Source organism: Drosophila willistoni (genome assembly GCF_018902025.1).
Source record: "Drosophila willistoni isolate 14030-0811.24 chromosome XR unlocalized genomic scaffold, UCI_dwil_1.1 Seg144, whole genome shotgun sequence".
Classification (NCBI taxonomy): domain Eukaryota; kingdom Metazoa; phylum Arthropoda; class Insecta; order Diptera; family Drosophilidae; genus Drosophila; species Drosophila willistoni.
In genome coordinates, this window is record NW_025814057.1 from 8237003 (window position 1) to 8253369 (window position 16367).

At 40.9% G+C, this 16367-nt stretch overlaps 4 protein-coding genes and 1 long non-coding RNA gene across 7 annotated transcripts; 3 read left to right on the top strand and 2 right to left on the bottom strand.

The window, feature by feature from the left end:
* Positions 1–485: 485 nt before the first annotated feature.
* On the bottom strand, positions 486–1126 carry LOC124460703. 3 transcript variants are annotated; one of them, XR_006954716.1, is made up of 3 exons: positions 860–1126; positions 601–758; positions 486–538 (listed from the first exon to the last, which is right to left on the bottom strand). It is a non-coding gene; the product is annotated as an uncharacterized LOC124460703 (long non-coding RNA). The 3 variants fall into 3 exon arrangements; XR_006954715.1 differs by having other exon boundaries at positions 601–762; XR_006954717.1 differs by having other exon boundaries at positions 495–552; positions 609–762.
* On the top strand, positions 750–8044 carry LOC6639239 (anoctamin-4). Its single transcript, XM_002061876.4, has 13 exons — positions 750–807; positions 3129–3390; positions 3489–3670; positions 3813–4847; positions 4922–5067; positions 5125–5705; positions 5770–5987; positions 6048–6212; positions 6280–6633; positions 6692–6791; positions 6854–7250; positions 7313–7403; positions 7463–8044. The coding sequence occupies exons 2-13, from the start codon at positions 3207–3209 to the stop codon at positions 7787–7789; spliced, it is 3780 nt and encodes a 1259-aa protein (XP_002061912.3). The 5' UTR covers positions 750–807; positions 3129–3206; the 3' UTR covers positions 7790–8044.
* Positions 8045–8718: 674 nt separating this feature from the next.
* Positions 8719–9847, top strand: LOC6639238 (tubulin polyglutamylase complex subunit 2). Its single transcript, XM_002061875.4, has 4 exons — positions 8719–8880; positions 8945–9112; positions 9172–9410; positions 9469–9847. The coding sequence occupies exons 1-4, from the start codon at positions 8811–8813 to the stop codon at positions 9841–9843; spliced, it is 852 nt and encodes a 283-aa protein (XP_002061911.3). The 5' UTR covers positions 8719–8810; the 3' UTR covers positions 9844–9847.
* Positions 9848–9854: 7 nt separating this feature from the next.
* LOC6639237 (viral IAP-associated factor homolog) lies at positions 9855–11121 on the bottom strand. Its single transcript, XM_002061874.4, has 2 exons — positions 10983–11121; positions 9855–10787 (listed from the first exon to the last, which is right to left on the bottom strand). The coding sequence occupies exons 1-2, from the start codon at positions 10986–10988 to the stop codon at positions 10068–10070; spliced, it is 726 nt and encodes a 241-aa protein (XP_002061910.1). The 5' UTR covers positions 10989–11121; the 3' UTR covers positions 9855–10067.
* A 130-nt stretch (positions 11122–11251) lies between these two features.
* On the top strand, positions 11252–16324 carry LOC6639551. The gene is made up of 6 exons (XM_002061873.3): positions 11252–12711; positions 12776–12929; positions 12994–13355; positions 13436–15197; positions 15270–15807; positions 15876–16324. The coding sequence occupies exons 1-6, from the start codon at positions 11350–11352 to the stop codon at positions 16108–16110; spliced, it is 4413 nt and encodes a 1470-aa protein (XP_002061909.1). The 5' UTR covers positions 11252–11349; the 3' UTR covers positions 16111–16324.
* Positions 16325–16367: the final 43 nt, after the last annotated feature.

Sequence of the window (16367 nt, forward strand, 5' to 3'; positions counted from 1 at the left end):
GAGAGAGCAACACATGAAATGTGAACTATATGTATATAGAGTACAACTCTGATTATCTATTCAGCAGGAGTACCATTAGCCAACCTACTATGACTAGTACTATAACCTGTACTATATGTACACACGACATTCACCCAGGGCAATGGGGACAGAGACCTGTCCCATTGTTGGTCATTCGTGCGCGAGTGCTTCGACAAATCGGTTCGAAAACAAAAACACAAACTGAATAAAAATTTATGAAATCGTTAGAACAGCCAGCAATCTAGTGTCTATTCCATTATACGGGAAGAAATGTGTTAATAATAATAACATTATATACATATATTAGAGGCCAACAAATGACGGCACGAAAAACGACATGCAAGTAACTTTAATTGAGAGTACAAACATTATGAGATTTAATCCAGATATAACAGATACCACATACCATCATACATACTAAGAAAAGCAAAGCAAAAATCAAAATCAATAATAAATAAATAACTCTACAAATAACAATCAAATTGTCGTGTATATCATGCGTTATTTGATATGCCAACTGCAAAAGTGCATCTGTATAAAAGAGTTTTCAAATCAATAATCGATTATAATTATACGTACTACCATACATGGGAATAATACAGTGGGTGGGAATCAATAAACCTCCAATTGTTGTGATTTTTTTAATGGCATGGGACTTGGCACAACTGGCCAAGAACAAGGAGCGTTAGCATATCAACACGTCGCCCAGCACGTCATCCAAACAACTCGACGTCCATCTATCTAGGTATATACATAGTATAGCAAGGATAAGGCAATCCGGAAAAGGTATAAACAATTGAAAATTAAATTTTGATTTCAAACGTATACACACACACACATCACAAATCTAGACCGCCGCCCTCCGCCCTCCGCCCATCTTTTGCCAAGCTCATGTATGGATGTGCTAGTTTTCATTTTAGTTGCGGTTATATGACCATCAACCTGAGAACTCACGTCAAATTTTAATTACCAATTACAGTTGTTGCATTATCTTGGTTATAAAACTAAAACTGGGTAAGCTTTTTACTTTATTTTTTTAGCCCAATTAGAGTACAAAATTGAAGGAAAGTTGGAAATCACTTTTCCATTGAATGATCAAATATGTATAAACGTCATATGACTTGTTTTGGCCTACTTAATGATTGGCCCAAGCATAATGTTCTTTTTCTTATGACCTCCTTCCATTGGGAAGGAGTCCAGCTAACTAACTAACTGCCTATTCAGCAACAAGTCGCACCTATTTGTCTAACCTTTAACCAATTCATACAAATGCACGGTCATTGTGCTGGGCCAACAAAACCCCATGCCTCAAGGTATTCCCTTAGCCCCATTATCAACAATTCAAATTAACTGCGCTCAATAAAAGCGCAAAATGTCTCTACGTGGGCTATATTTCGCCCTCTCCTTCTCTCTCTCTCTTTTTCTCTTTTACTTTGTCCTTTTCTCTATATGTATACATATACATAGCAATAATATCTTCTTCAAAATGCTGTCTGATGTTTTGGTTGTATGCGTGTTTACGCCCTTGGTTTGTGGTTAAAAAAAGTCTGTAGATTAACGTACAAATACAAATTAGCGTTGCGTTTGGTTCCTTCTGCGGTTCCAATAGTATAAACAACTTTGAATAATTAATCACTATAATATTCAAGTGGCATTAGATGGCATTTCATCTAACAATAAGTATAAAGTTCATACAACTCAAAATCCAACATTTTCGGCAAAAAATATATATATGTACAATGGAAGTATATATGACCAAAAGAAAGGTGGGGGTTTCTAGTCGAGGACAACATGAGATTTCTAAAATTGTATAAATAGAATCCATCCGAAATGGAGTCTCTTTTTGGGCGCCTAAACGTGGACGTCAAATTTATATTAGTACTAGAAACCCTGCCACGTTCGCCGTGCCCGCTTTTGAAAAATTACAATTGCGACTATAATCTGAGATTTAAACTATCCTATCTCTCAAGTTAGATCGAACTGCACATGGTGTGCGAATTTTATTATAATCAGTTATGTGGTTTAGGAGTTCTTTAAGGACAAACATTGTGACACGAGATTTATATATAATAAGATTTAGCATTGCTAATAGAAAATTTAAATTACAAGTTTTCTATTCAACACCAGAAGAATGGTCCTTTTTTGCTCCTAGTATAACAGTAAAATGTAAATCTAAGCCCTACGACATATCCAGTTTTGTTTCACATCAGTTAATGGCTGTCAAATTTTCCTTTCACATGCGATGATTACCATTGACGCTTTTGTTTATCAGAGAGAGAGAGAGAGAGAGAGGAACGATTTAAAACAACGTCTCAGTATCCTTTTTGAGATAAGATGAGAAATAATTTGAGATCTTAGAATTAGCAATTATATGATAAAGTGATTCCATTTTAGTGAATCAAACACTGAGTTAGCAATTTGCAATAAAAAGGAGCAGACACCGAGTGAATTACTAATTCGCTTCTCTTATAGATGGATGCTGTTCAAGAATATATAATTATGTATATACATAATTTATGGGATTGAAAACGTGTTATTCACTTTCCTTACATTAGTTTCAGTAGCTTCATTTATAATTATTAAAAGACTGTTTGAATTTTGAAGGTCATTCAAATCTAGTTCAGGGACACTGGCTATGGTAAAACCATAGCATACATTTGTGGGCTCCCAACAAGAATAAGTAGAATCAATTGACTATGCCTTTTAAATAAGTGATTATTGCTACCTATGTATGCTATCTGTATGTGTGTCTATGTATATGTATATGTAGATGTCTATATCCTTGTATTTATGTATCTGTATGAATGGTCAAGTTTTGATTGCAATTGAGCGCATGTTGAAGTATTTCCTTGTGGAAAGTTTTGACAATAAGCAGTATGGGTATTATTATTAGTTTACCTTCGATTGTCATCGAACTGACGATAGATTTAAATAGTTTATTATGGGTACATGAACAGGTGTTTGTGTCTTGTTCTATACTGTCCTGCTGCCTCGCGCCTTAAATTGTTTGTGAGTGTGTGTGAGAAGGAGAAGGGGTTAAAGTGTGGAGAAGCCTAAAAATATTCCCATGCATATGATTGACCTACGATTTAACTTTCTACTTGCAGAGAGACTGTGTGTGTGTGTGTGTGTTTAACTTCAACTGTGACTGTGACGCCATCGTTAGTCATTATTTGTAACCAAAAATGAGCAGTCACGAAGCTGAGAAATCGCGCAAGAAATCAAATATATTTCAAATACGCATCGATAGTGTCGATGATGAGAGTACTGCGCCCATTACTGAGGCGAATTCACGTGAGGATCTAATTGACAGCACAGCCCAGGAGGAGAGTGAACCAACCAGCGAGCAATTAGTGTTTCAATTTCCAAGTGGGTGGCCATGACCATGAACCAAAAACTCCTCCTACACGTTAATTGAGGCAATTACAAAAGATACGATTCCATTTTTTTTTGCCCTTCTATTGCAGGATTTCTATCAGTGCCTGCACTAAGAAACTCACGTCAAAGTTCTGTTATAGCAAATCGGCGTGAGGTTGTATCCAGTCCGGCGAAAAGTGAACGGATGATACGCCGAACTCAAGCTAAAATTCGACCGCGTAGACTTAGTCAAGATAGTGGCATTGTGGCAGGACGTTTGGTATCCTATAACGTGAGTTCTTTCTGTTACATTTTTTTTTTCGAAATGCATTTTGTTGTTACTTTAAAAATTATTTATTTTGTGTTTATGTTAAGGAATTTAGTAACACTTTTTTTTATTAATTGTGTGTGTGTGCTTTTTATTGTCCTAATAGGACAACGGTATGAATGACTTAGAATTGGTGGAACGTCCCATTCAGAATTCGGATAATATATACAACTACACGCATTCCATGCAAGACGACAATGGCCTGACAATTGCTCAGAAACCTTCAACTCCTGCACTTAATCCTCTGCATAATCCCACCCCAATACCTACTCCCTATCTGCCAAAAGCCAGCGGCAGTCATGCCATGGAAGCCAACACAAGCGGCTCAAGTTCTTCGGCTTCGTATACGGAGAAATGGCTCAATTCCTCGGTAATGCGACCGAATAATTCATCATCATATTATCACAAATCGAACACAACTATAACTATGCCCCTACCCACTCATCTGGAATCGGAATCGGCTGAACCAAGTCCCACCCAAGCCTTCGGACCGAAAATCGTTGGCAATCATGATGAAGATATACCCGGAACAGCGATGCGGCGTAATTTGGAATTGAATTTGAGTGCCAATTTGGCAGCTCATACCAAACCCACATGCGAGGATCAAATGAAGGTACATCAGGCATATGAAATTGTCGATTCCACACACTCGAATATTATGAGCGATCAGTTTGGATATAGGCAACTAGTGCCCACAGAGCGAAAGGCATCCGATACGGCTAGCAGTGTGAGTGGAAGTTATTATAGCAGCCGTAAGGCCAGCAAGAGCAATAGCATTGCCGGCGAGTCCGGGGATGAGCGCCGTGTTAGCAAACAAGATCGCGAAGGCCTTGATCCGGAATCACTTATGTTTCGCGATGGCAGGCGTAAGGTTGACATGGTCTTGGCCTGGGAGGAGGAAGATCTGGGTGTTATGACCGAGGCCGAAGCCCGAAGACGCGATCTTAGGCGGTGTTTCATGGAGAATCTAATTAAAGAAGGTCTCGAAGTTGAGTTAGAGGATAAGTCGCAATCGTTCAATGAGAAAACATTTTTCCTTAAAATTCATTTACCATGGCGCCTGGAAACCCGTTTGGCTGAAGTTATGAATCTTAAATTACCCATTAAAAGATTTATAACAATTTCCGTAAAACCATCATGGGTGAGCAGTAATAAAAAACAAATCAAAAGGAAGCCCAGTTCAATATTTGGAGGATTTTTATTAATCATTTGCAGGATGAAGAGAATGTGGTTATGAGAAATGTTCAATACTGGCGGGATGTCTGGCAGAGATTGACGAAGAAAATTCAATTGGATCAGAGTCTGCTTGAGGGTGAGACGACATTTAAGGCGGCCACAGCGAATGGCAATCCAGAGGAGCAGTGAGTTGATGGTCCAACAAAACCTATTTCTCTCTTATTAACTTGCACTCCATGTAGGTTCATTGTGAAGGATCGGGCAACGGCTTACACAAGCGCCCAACGTTCGCTGATGGTCATGCAGGTCCTTATACGAACCCCATACGATGAAAGCGATCGCAGTGGGATAAGACGGCTGCTCAATGATGGCACCTACCTTGGTTGCTTTCCCCTGCACGAAGGTCGTTACGATCGACCACATTCCAGCGGTGTATCATTGGATCGACGCGTTCTCTACCAGACGTGGGCCCATCCATCACAATGGTATAAGAAGCAACCTTTGTGCTTGGTTCGCAAATATTTCGGAGATAAAATAGCCTTGTATTTCTGCTGGCTGGGCTTCTATACCGAGATGCTTGTATATCCATCGGTTGTGGGTACACTTTGCTTCATCTATGGCCTGGCCACACTGGAATCGGAGGATAACACACCCAGCAAAGAAATATGCAATGAATCCGGAACTGGCAATATAACTCTCTGTCCCCTATGCGATAAGGCTTGCAGCTATCAAAGGCTGTCGGAATCATGTCTCTTCTCACGTCTAACATATCTCTTTGATAATCCATCAACAGTATTCTTTGCAATATTCATGTCATTTTGGGGTAAGGACAAGAATAAATCGTAGTTCATTGAGATATAGTTTTTTGAAAAATTTGAAATTTTTAGCTACGACTTTTCTGGAGCTTTGGAAACGCAAACAATCGGTGATAGTTTGGGAATGGGATCTACATAATGTGGACATGGATGAAGAGAATAGACCAGAATTTGAAACGAATGCAACCACATTTCGCATGAATCCGGTTACGAGAGAGAAAGAGCCATATATGTCCACCTGGAATCGGGCCATACGTTTTGTTATTACTGGAAGTGCCGTGTTATTTATGGTAAGTGGATGGATGCTCTGTTACTGTCAAGAAATCAGCCAAGTTCTATCTGCCCCCCAGATATCTGTTGTCTTATCCGCCGTATTGGGAACCATTCTGTATCGCATATCTCTGGTTTCGGTGATTTATGGCGGCGGAGGATTCTTTGTGAAGGAGCATGCCAAACTTTTTACCACCATAACAGCTGCTCTTATCAATTTGGTTGTCATCATGATACTCACTAGAGTAGGTTTAAATGGGAATAAGACTAAAAGATGAATCGTTATATGCGGATGCGTATTTTCTATTACAGATCTATCATCGTATGGCTATAAAGCTGACCAATTTGGAGAATCCTCGTACCCATACGGAATACGAAGACTCCTATACATTCAAGATATTCTTTTTTGAATTTATGAATTTTTATTCATCGCTTATCTACATAGCCTTCTTTAAGGGTCGTTTCTTTGACTACCCTGGCGATGATCAGGCCCGTCGCAGTGAGTTCTTTCGCCTCAAGAATGATATATGCGATCCGGCGGGTTGTTTGTCAGAACTTTGTATACAATTGGCCATCATAATGGTGGGTAAACAGTGTTGGAATAATTTCATGGAATATTTGTTTCCCAAATTTTGGAATTGGTGGCGTCAACGAAAGCATAAACAGGTGAAAAAATCCAGAAAAAGAAAAGGAATTGTGTATTAATCGAGCACATCCTTTGCAGGCCACCAAAGATGAATCTCATTTGCATATGGCTTGGGAACAGGACTATCATATGCAAGACCCAGGTCGTTTGGCTCTCTTTGATGAATACTTGGAAATGAGTGAGTAATCTTTACCCTGCAAAGGCATAAACATACTATAAATGGGATTTATTGCCTCGTAGTTCTTCAATATGGATTTGTCACTCTCTTTGTGGCCGCATTTCCATTGGCTCCATTATTTGCTCTACTCAACAATGTGGCCGAAATCCGTTTGGATGCCTATAAAATGGTTACACAAGCGCGACGTCCTTTGGCGGAACGTGTTGAGGATATTGGTGCTTGGTATGGCATTCTAAGGATTATAACCTATACGGCCGTAGTTTCCAATGCCTTTGTGATAGCCTACACAAGTGATTTTATACCACGAATGGTCTATAAGTTTGTCTACTCAGAATCCCATACTCTGGCTGGCTATATTGAGCATTCATTGTCGATATTTAATACCTCCGATTATAAGGAAGAATGGGGAGCTACAGTTAGCGAAAAGGATCCAGATACCTGTCAATATCGTGGCTATAGGTGAGAAAGGAAAATAATGAGTGTATAATTCTTCATTGGGTAAATTGTTTCTCTAATGGCAGAAATGGCCCCAAAGATTGGGAACCATACGGATTGAGTCCTCATTATTGGCATGTCTTTGCTGCTCGTTTGGCTTTTGTTGTGGTATTTGAGGTTTGTGAAGACTCCTTTGGATAAAGAAACCATTTATCTACTAGTTTTATATCTCTTAGCATGTTGTCTTTGTGATAACGGGCATTATGCAGTTCATTATACCCGATGTGCCCTCGGAGGTGAAGACGCAAATGCAACGGGAACAGCTATTGGCCAAGGAAGCGAAATATCAGCATGGGATTAAACGTGCCCAGGGTGATAATCAGGATATAATGAGCTTGTTTCGCGATGCCAGCAATCGAACTTCTATAGCCGGTAGTCAGGCCACAGCTCGTGGGAGTTGGGCACGTCGTTTCAGTCGACTCAGTGATGGCTTAGATGCCCATGTCGAGGTAACCGCTCGTCCACGTCGCTCCGTTGAGTCAACTGTCTGGGAGGTCTCCTGACACGAGGAGGAGGCCGAAAGCGAAGCCCATGATATTGAGCAACCAAAGAGATGAGAATGAATCCACTCTCACTCCATTAATCATACATATCTTAAAATAATCGCATTCTAGAATTCGTCCAGTGTTAATTGTAATTGTTATTCATTCATTTTTTTTTTTCGTATATCTATAAGTTATTCCAAAGAGTTGTTTATCGGAAACATATATGTTTTTTGTATATGGCAATTGGTTTAGGAAAATCTTGTATGGGCAAAGAAGTACCTACTTTTAATATCCATTAAAGAGTATTTTTAATTATCCATCAGTTTTATAAATGGAAGTAAACATATTGTTAGATTTTATTTACATATATACTTATGTAGGTTGTACATTTGTCTGATAAAAACAAACCCGAATCGTTTATACGCCCCAATGATACCCTTTATGTGAAAAATGTGTAATTCTCTATGATTGTCCTCTGGAACGGCAGGGAAACTGAAAAGTTTAGTTTGTTCATACCAACGAATTCTGCACTCTTATAAACCAATTGTACAATATGATCAAGTCTCGCAATGAAACGAATTCTTTGAATGTAATGTTATAGATTTTCGATTTGTGTACTTGTAAATAAATCACGTTTTTTGGGATGTTGTTTAATTTCATTCCACTTAGTTATAGATTGCCGTAACTGATTGAGAAAGACCTGCATGAGGTTGTAAATAATTTAATCTCTTTAATGAACACGAAACAATCTATTAAATGCTTTCAAATTGAGCTTACGACTAAAATCAGATTAGGTATCCCCAACGACCCATAACATTCTGGTCAATGGGAGAATGTTTAACGGCTTTGCTTGAAACTCCCAGCGTCGATGCAAGCCCAGTAATGGGTGGCTTCTCCTCCTCCTCCTCCTCCGCTTCCATACAGGTTTCCTTAACAACGGAATTTGTTGTTTAGACACCTGGTTGACGTAGCAATCCATGCGTCATATATATATTTAATACACATTATTTTTTATGCTGGATAAAAATTGATTCTGATAATGAATAAGAAACTTTCGCCAGAAGATGCATTCTATGAAAATTTAACTCTGGGATTAATAAAAACTTTATGTAAGTAAGACGGTATGTTCATTAGGGTAAACCCACTAATCCACATCTTCTACCCATGGAGCAGCCACAGTGCCAAGAGTATGCAATGTGACTTTGGAGCGTCGTCAGCCGTTGAATGCCTGCCAGGTGGTTAATTGGGAGCAGCGGCATTGTGTCTATCTGCCCGAGGATATGAAGAAATTCTACCTATCCACTGATGGATTCGTTCTCAACTGGAGCTATCAATATGCACGTGAGTATGGCAAGTAGATCAAATTGGGAGTATGACAACTAATCCAAAAGCTCGTCTAGCCAATGATATACGACGTGTGGGCCATATACATTTTCCGCATCTACTGCAGGTGACATTGCTGCGCGAGAACATTGAGAATACGCCGGTGACTGTGGCCAGTGCCGGTGGAAGTGCCGCCGCGACCACAACAGATGTGTCTGCTTCCTCTATTAGCAAGGATAAGTGGGGCAATTCCACTCCCATTATAACGGCCAAATCGAAAATCTTTGAAATCAACAACATCAACGAAATGGCCAAGGTAGGAGGGAATAGCTCCTTATAGTTAATAAAATACAATGTCAAATTCTTGTTTTTAGGTCTGCATGTTATATGAGTCGACCAGTTCGAATAATCCGAAATTCTATTTATTAGAATTGAACACTCTTAGCTGGCAGTTCCTTTCGGAAACATTTAGCGAATATCTTCGCATGTCCATTGCCCATTTGGGTTTACCCTACTGGGAGTTGTGCTTTTCCAGTTTCGGTTTGCCCTCGTGGACTGAACAATTGTTCCTGTTGCTAGCTCCACACTTGCTGGAAGAGCATGAACCGCGTCGTGGCCGCATTATTAATCCCGCTTGTGAGCATCCCTATAATATCATAGATCCGAACATATTCCGTGGTAAACCCAAAAGTGTTGCCAAAGCAGCGGCGGCAGCAGCAGCAGCTGCTGCTGCATCATCGAAAAAGTAAAGAATTGTGCATTAAAAAAAGAAAAATGAACGATTTTATTTGCAGGGAAGAAACATGAATGGATAACCAAAAAGGGTTCGCGAGCTTAATTCGGCAATGCCGAAGTTTATTTACCCTTGCAGGCCTATATATACCTAATACATAGTCCCTGTTGCATGGGTAAAATGTCAGACAATTTGAACCAATAGGATGTGACAAATGGGGGGCGGGGTAACTAGAGGAGATTAGTAGAAATCTGAACTCTTATCTTCCAAATCTGCCAGCAGTTTGTCCCTAATCTGGGGTCTGGGATCCTCGGTTATTTCACTGGGCACTGCCCCAACTTGACCCAGCATGTACTCCAACTCCACGGAGGTCAGTTTATCGCCGCGCAACTCCAGAGGGCCAATGAACTGCTTGCGTAAACTGCCTTCATGATAGATGAATATCGTTGGTAGATTCTTTTCTGGAAAATTGGGTATGCAGGTTGTGGCAATGGAGCGCAAGAATTTAGTCTGCGGAAATTTGGCTGCCAACTGTTGCATGTGATGGTGGATAAGCGCACACAACGGTACACCATTGGCATAGAGGTGCAGGACCACCCAAATACCTTCGCCGGCTTTGGTCACCTCGTTGACATATTCTTGACCAGATATCTCACGTATACTACCAAATCGTGCCTTCTCCGCGGTGGCCCGCATTTCTGCAATGCGCCGCCGCCTGTATTCCTCGAGCACAGCCTCATCCTCGGAATCTTCTAGCTCGTCCAGTTCATCCAAAGACATATCATCGATTTTCTTATCTCGCTGGCCCTCTTGCGCGGGCAAATCTGTGCGCCTCTGTATGGCATCGTCCAGCATGGCCTGGATTTGATCCTCTGTGATTTCCGCCTCCTTTGGCTGTTTGGGACCAATGATTCCTTTGGAACGGAGCACATCATTCCACTCGGTATCTTCAGTTGGGTCCTGCACAAAGAACGTATTAAGTTTTCATTCAAAAATCGTTCCCCCTCACTAGTCACTCAGGCGTTTTTCATTTGGGGCGTGCTGCTTCTGCTGCGCGCACCATATATGGAAGCAAATGCAGCAGCAACAGCCACAAAAACAAAAGCAGTTAATAACATCAACATGTGAGTGAATTTCTTGTTATTTAGTAGTTACCTGCATTTTTAATTATTCGTATTAATGTAGAGTATCGGAAAACAATTTAGAAATAATTTAACAAATTTAAGTAATACAAGAAATGCAGCGTTCTTCCTATATAGAAAACTAAAAATAAAATTTAAACTATTCCAAAATGACTCATGGCGAGATATTTATTGTTATCGATAGACAAAAGAGATACCCAAGTTAGTAATCGATTGATTTGATTTAGTGGCGCCACTGAGCACCTTTTTTGTTTTTTTCAACTTCGTAGATAAGTTATCTACATGTAGAACCAGTTTAGTGTTGTTGCTGCAAATTCAATCAACTTTTTGTTTTGTTTATAGCAAAATTATTTATTTGATTTGGTTAACCAATTTTTTGAATGGCTGGAACAGATGTTTGCACCAGCAGCATCTTTGGCCTGGTAACGCAACTAGCCAGATTTTTGTGCCACGGCGAGGCCTATTTTAACCTAAACCGCGACTGTGAGCCAACAGATGCAACTGTAAATTCCGATGTAGCTAAAAGAAGAATACAAATCTATGAAGCCCTTTTGATGGGCAATGGAGGGGGGAGCAAGGATAATGATGAGAACGGGGATGGGGATGGTGTAGAGAGCCAACTTCAGCAATTCGACAACCCGGAATTGCTTGAAATGCACAAACTAATCGAAGAGCAAGTGGATCAGCAGCTGGGCCAGAAGATTGCCCAGCTGCTATTGACTCTATCAAATCCAACGGACGCACTCCGGGAAACAAGTGGCGTGTTGCCACAAAAAACCGGCATAAAAATGAGACTTTTGAAACCAAAGCCTTTTAAATTAGAAGAGCAGCCCGAAATTGAGGTAATGCCCACAGAGCCGAAGATGTTTAGATCAGTTGGCTTCATGCGATCCCAAACGAAGCCCCTAGACTATCAGTTTAAGTCCAACCTGATCACAGAGAATGTTCGTGCATTGCGTGAGACTTTAAAACAGAAGGCAATCAATGCTGCTACGGGGAATGCTGATAAGTTAGTGCAAAATGTCTTTCAGGACTCCGTGTCACGCATCAGAGACTACAAAGATCGTGTACGTCCAATATGCCCGCGAGTTAAAAGCAACAAACAAGCTTCATCTTCAAATTCAAGCATTGGTAGCGGCGGTAGCGGCGGTGTCAACATGTTTCAAGAATCAATGGCGCGTATCAATGAACTAAAGGAACAGGACCCAGTTGAACTCAAAAAGGGCAATATGTTTAAAGATTCAAAGGAACGCCTCAAAGAGACCAATGGGGGGGAAGTAGAAGTCTACCATTTAGCATCAAAAGTGTCTTCCACATCTCTTGATTCGCTAACCCGCAGGACGTCGGAATTGTCAATGAAAACACCAGCTGCCCGCAAGGCGCTAGAACCAAAGATTGACCTTTCATTTAAGCCTCGGCCAGAGAAGAGCTTTTTATCCGATTTAAACATCACCAACGATATCAAAATGCACTTTGATCCCAACTTGGAGCTGAAATATATTAAATTACCTGATCTCATTGAGCATTTAAAGTTTGCTGCAGCTGGCCTGCAGTCGGAGACATTTTCGTTCGTGGGACAAGATAGTTTCCACATAAATCCCAACTGCACCCTGGCCACAGTGTTACCGGAAGTATTGGCAGATTTCGCAGTACCCTTCTTAGAATCTGGGTGGTGCTATCGTCGCTTGACTATGCGCACCCAGTGGGTGAAACCTCACTTAATGGAACGCCCTTTAAATAGAGTGGGTAGAAACCTCCCAAATGCCTTTAAAATAAGTGTAACTAATAACTTGCCGCCTTTTACAGACCCTACGTAAATCCATTATCGCATTCCTGACAACCAATCGTCAGTTTTTGCTCTGCCAACCGGCCAAGGAATTGTCGCAGTTGGTTAGAAGTTCTCTAATTGCCATGCAGTTAATGCACCATTTGGAGGCACTCTTTCAAAGTCAACCCATATGTAAGTGAGATTCAGTTTATTCGATCTGAACACAAATTTAAATTCTTACCACTTGTCTTTCCAGTAAACTTGCGAACGGGCACTCCGGGTGCATTTCTTATAAGCTTCATGTGGTCAACGATTGAGTCATGCAACAATAGCAAATTTCTGCAACTACTTATCCACTTATTCAAATCCATTTGCGTCACATACTATGGCCAACTGGAGAATTGGGTCTTTCGTGGTAGATTGGATGATACCTTCAATGAGCTTTTCATTTCTCGTAGTGCTCTTGACGCTGATCTATTGGATGAGCGTAGCAAAGAATTCTTTGACAAGGGTTACCGGGTAATAGATGGGGAAGTGCCAGGATTTCTACATGGATGCCAGCAAGCCATACTTCAATGTGGAAAATATAATCAAGTGCTCAAAGCATATAATGCACAGGTAAAAGAAAGAGACAGAGGCAGAGGGAGTGAGAGATAGACAAAGAGGGAGACTAAGACTGGTTTTTTTTTTTTTTGTAGCACCCTATCTTGGAATGGAAATTTCCCAGCATCGTTGTCTGTGTAACCGAGGAGCAAGTGGACAAGATGCGCTCCACAATGCAATGTAGTTATACACCCATTCTCCAGCGCTATGAGAAATGCAGCATGCAAAGCATTTTTGAGCAGCGTTTGGCCTCTAAACATCGCTTTGGTAACCGTATGGTGGAGCAAACGCAAGCCCATTTGATAAATTGGGAGAGGCAGCAGCATGAACTATTCCTCAAGGCTACCGCAAAGAGTCAACAGCTCTGCGATGAGTTAAATGCACAAATGGAAGAACAGCGGCAACGTCGCATAGAGCAGCGTCGGCTAGAGATTGCTCAAGAACTGGCGATTCAACGAAGATGCGAGCAACAGAAGGAAATTATATTGCAACGTGAAAAGGATGAGTTACTAGCAGAAATAGCCAAACTGCAGGGAATGCAAAAACTGAAGGAAGACGTTAATTATAAAGAAGATGAGGAAACGGAAGCAGATGGTAAAACGGAAACAGAGGAGGTCTTCAGTCCAGATCAAAGCAGTAGCAGTGGTCGTAGTTTTGTGTCATGTCTGGAGGGACCACCATCGATCGATATGGAAACAGAGGCGGCTACCCCACTGCCGCACTCTGCTCCAGAATATCAACGCAGTCACTCGGATGTAATCAACTCAAATGATGCCATGTCCACCAGTGATTCCATTAGCTCGCGGAATCGCCAACATATAATGTCCTCTGAGCAGTTTCAGGAATGCTATTTGGCGACAAAAGTAGTACTGCCATCACCAGCAGCAACAGCAGCAGAAGCAGATGTTAATATGAATGTAGATCCATTGGCCACCGACAATTTAAGCGATATGCAACGCAATCGCCAGCGTGTCATGTGTCATGATGGCTTCGTCCAGTTCAACGCTGAAGAGGATACGCACAGCAATCGTGTAAAGTTTCAAATAGAGTCCACGACAGAGCTTGCCCAGAATCGACGTCGGGTGATGGCTAGTGAGTTTGATATTGTTATGAGTCAACCGGAGGCAACAGGAAAATGGAAACGAACTGAAAGCGATGATCTGCAACAGAATCGACATCGTGTGATGGAAAGCCACTTCGATATTGGCATCGAATCGGTTGATGATAAAAAATTAAATTTAAGACTTGATGTGAATCGTCTGCAAGTAGAGTTACCCACTCCCATGTCTACCACATCGGATGTGGAAATAGAAGAAAAATATGCAGATAACTCCTCTGATGATCTGGCCAACAACAATTACGATATGATAGGAAACGAAGATCAGCAAGAATCTCCCACCACCAGTCCCACCATTCCCAAACCGGCGGCACCCACTCTGGATCCCACTCCCAATTCCATTCCAGTTCACATGCCGCCTGAACAGACAAGACCAAGCTATCACATTCCTTCAAACATTGGATTGCGAACCGAGACAAATAAGAGGGAATGGGATACGGTGACCAAAGCTAGCAATCCCTATATGATACGACGTTGCCTGCAAATGTCGATAATGATACCCCTGAATACTCATCTATCGCTGCTTCGCAGTGAGATCTTTCGCATCTTTAAGGACTTACGAATCTATGACCATTTCCGTCAGCTGCGCAATTATTTTTTTCTCTTAGATGGTCAGTTTAGTATGCTGCTTGCTCAAGGTATTCTCGGTCACATCAATAAGGGCTTGGAGTCACATCGGCTATGCCAGAGGGGCCTCTTGGATGGCATACTAAACAATGCCATCAATGCGGGTGGCACGGGTGAGTTCATCAAAACAAGATTTAATCTTTACATCAGACCTAATGTCACCTTCCCTCTCTTCTGCCATGTAGATGAAACTGCAATTTCACAGAATCTCTCATTTAGTTGTCTGGAAGTACCGGAAGGCAGAGATCTTATGCCATTAGATGTTCTATCGATGTTAACTCTGGAAACCAAGATTGATTGGCCTCTTAATTTGGTGATTAGCAGTGAGACGATTCGAAAATATGGTGAAATCTTTCGGCATTTCTTTAAATTACGTCAAATTGACTATGTGCTCCAATGCTCTTATGAGTTCCTTCATGAGCAGGGCAAGCTACATGGCCGACGATTGTGTATTGCCCCACATTATCGACACTTGCAGATGATGCGACACAAACTGTCGCATTTTGTGACCACACTCCAAAATCATTTGGTTTCGACAGCATTGCAGGCACCGTGGAAGATATTCAAGGATGAAATGCGCACAGCTGACTCCATTGAGACCCTCTACAGGCAGCATGTATCCTATTTAAAGAGAGTGGCCTTTATGGCCCTGATAAATCGACACAGCTCGAAAATTAAGGAAACTGTTGATAGCATCCTAGTGATAGTTCTACGTTTTTGCAAGTAATTAAAATAGTCATGTCATTATTCTCGTTCCTTACTTTAACCAATTTCTCCTTTTGTTCTTGTAGAGTTTTGCAGACACAAACATTCACTCTGGATGCCGAAAATCAGTTTGTCCATCCACGCTATAAGCGTTTAGTGTACGAGGAAACCGAATTCAATAAATTCATGCAGTATCTCATCTATTTGGGCAACAAAGTTGCAACCTCCGGCTATCAAGAGGAAATTGGCGACCTGATACGTATTATTAATTATAATAACTACTATAAATTGTCCACCACAGAGGGCGATGGCAAATTTTAAACGCTTAACGAACGAAATTTTAGAATCTCTCTGGAGTGTTAGCAACATTTTAAAAAAGGAACTATGAAACTAAATCAAATGTTTATTGTCAAATTCTCGCTGCTTTAAAAACAACACAAACAAACAACAAATGGCGAATATATCAGCTTCGAATCGAATTTAGTGAATCTGTTAAAATAAATAAAATATACATATATGTATACACATACATGTATAATAATATAACTACGGAAAATCTCTGCCCCAGAATAGATAGA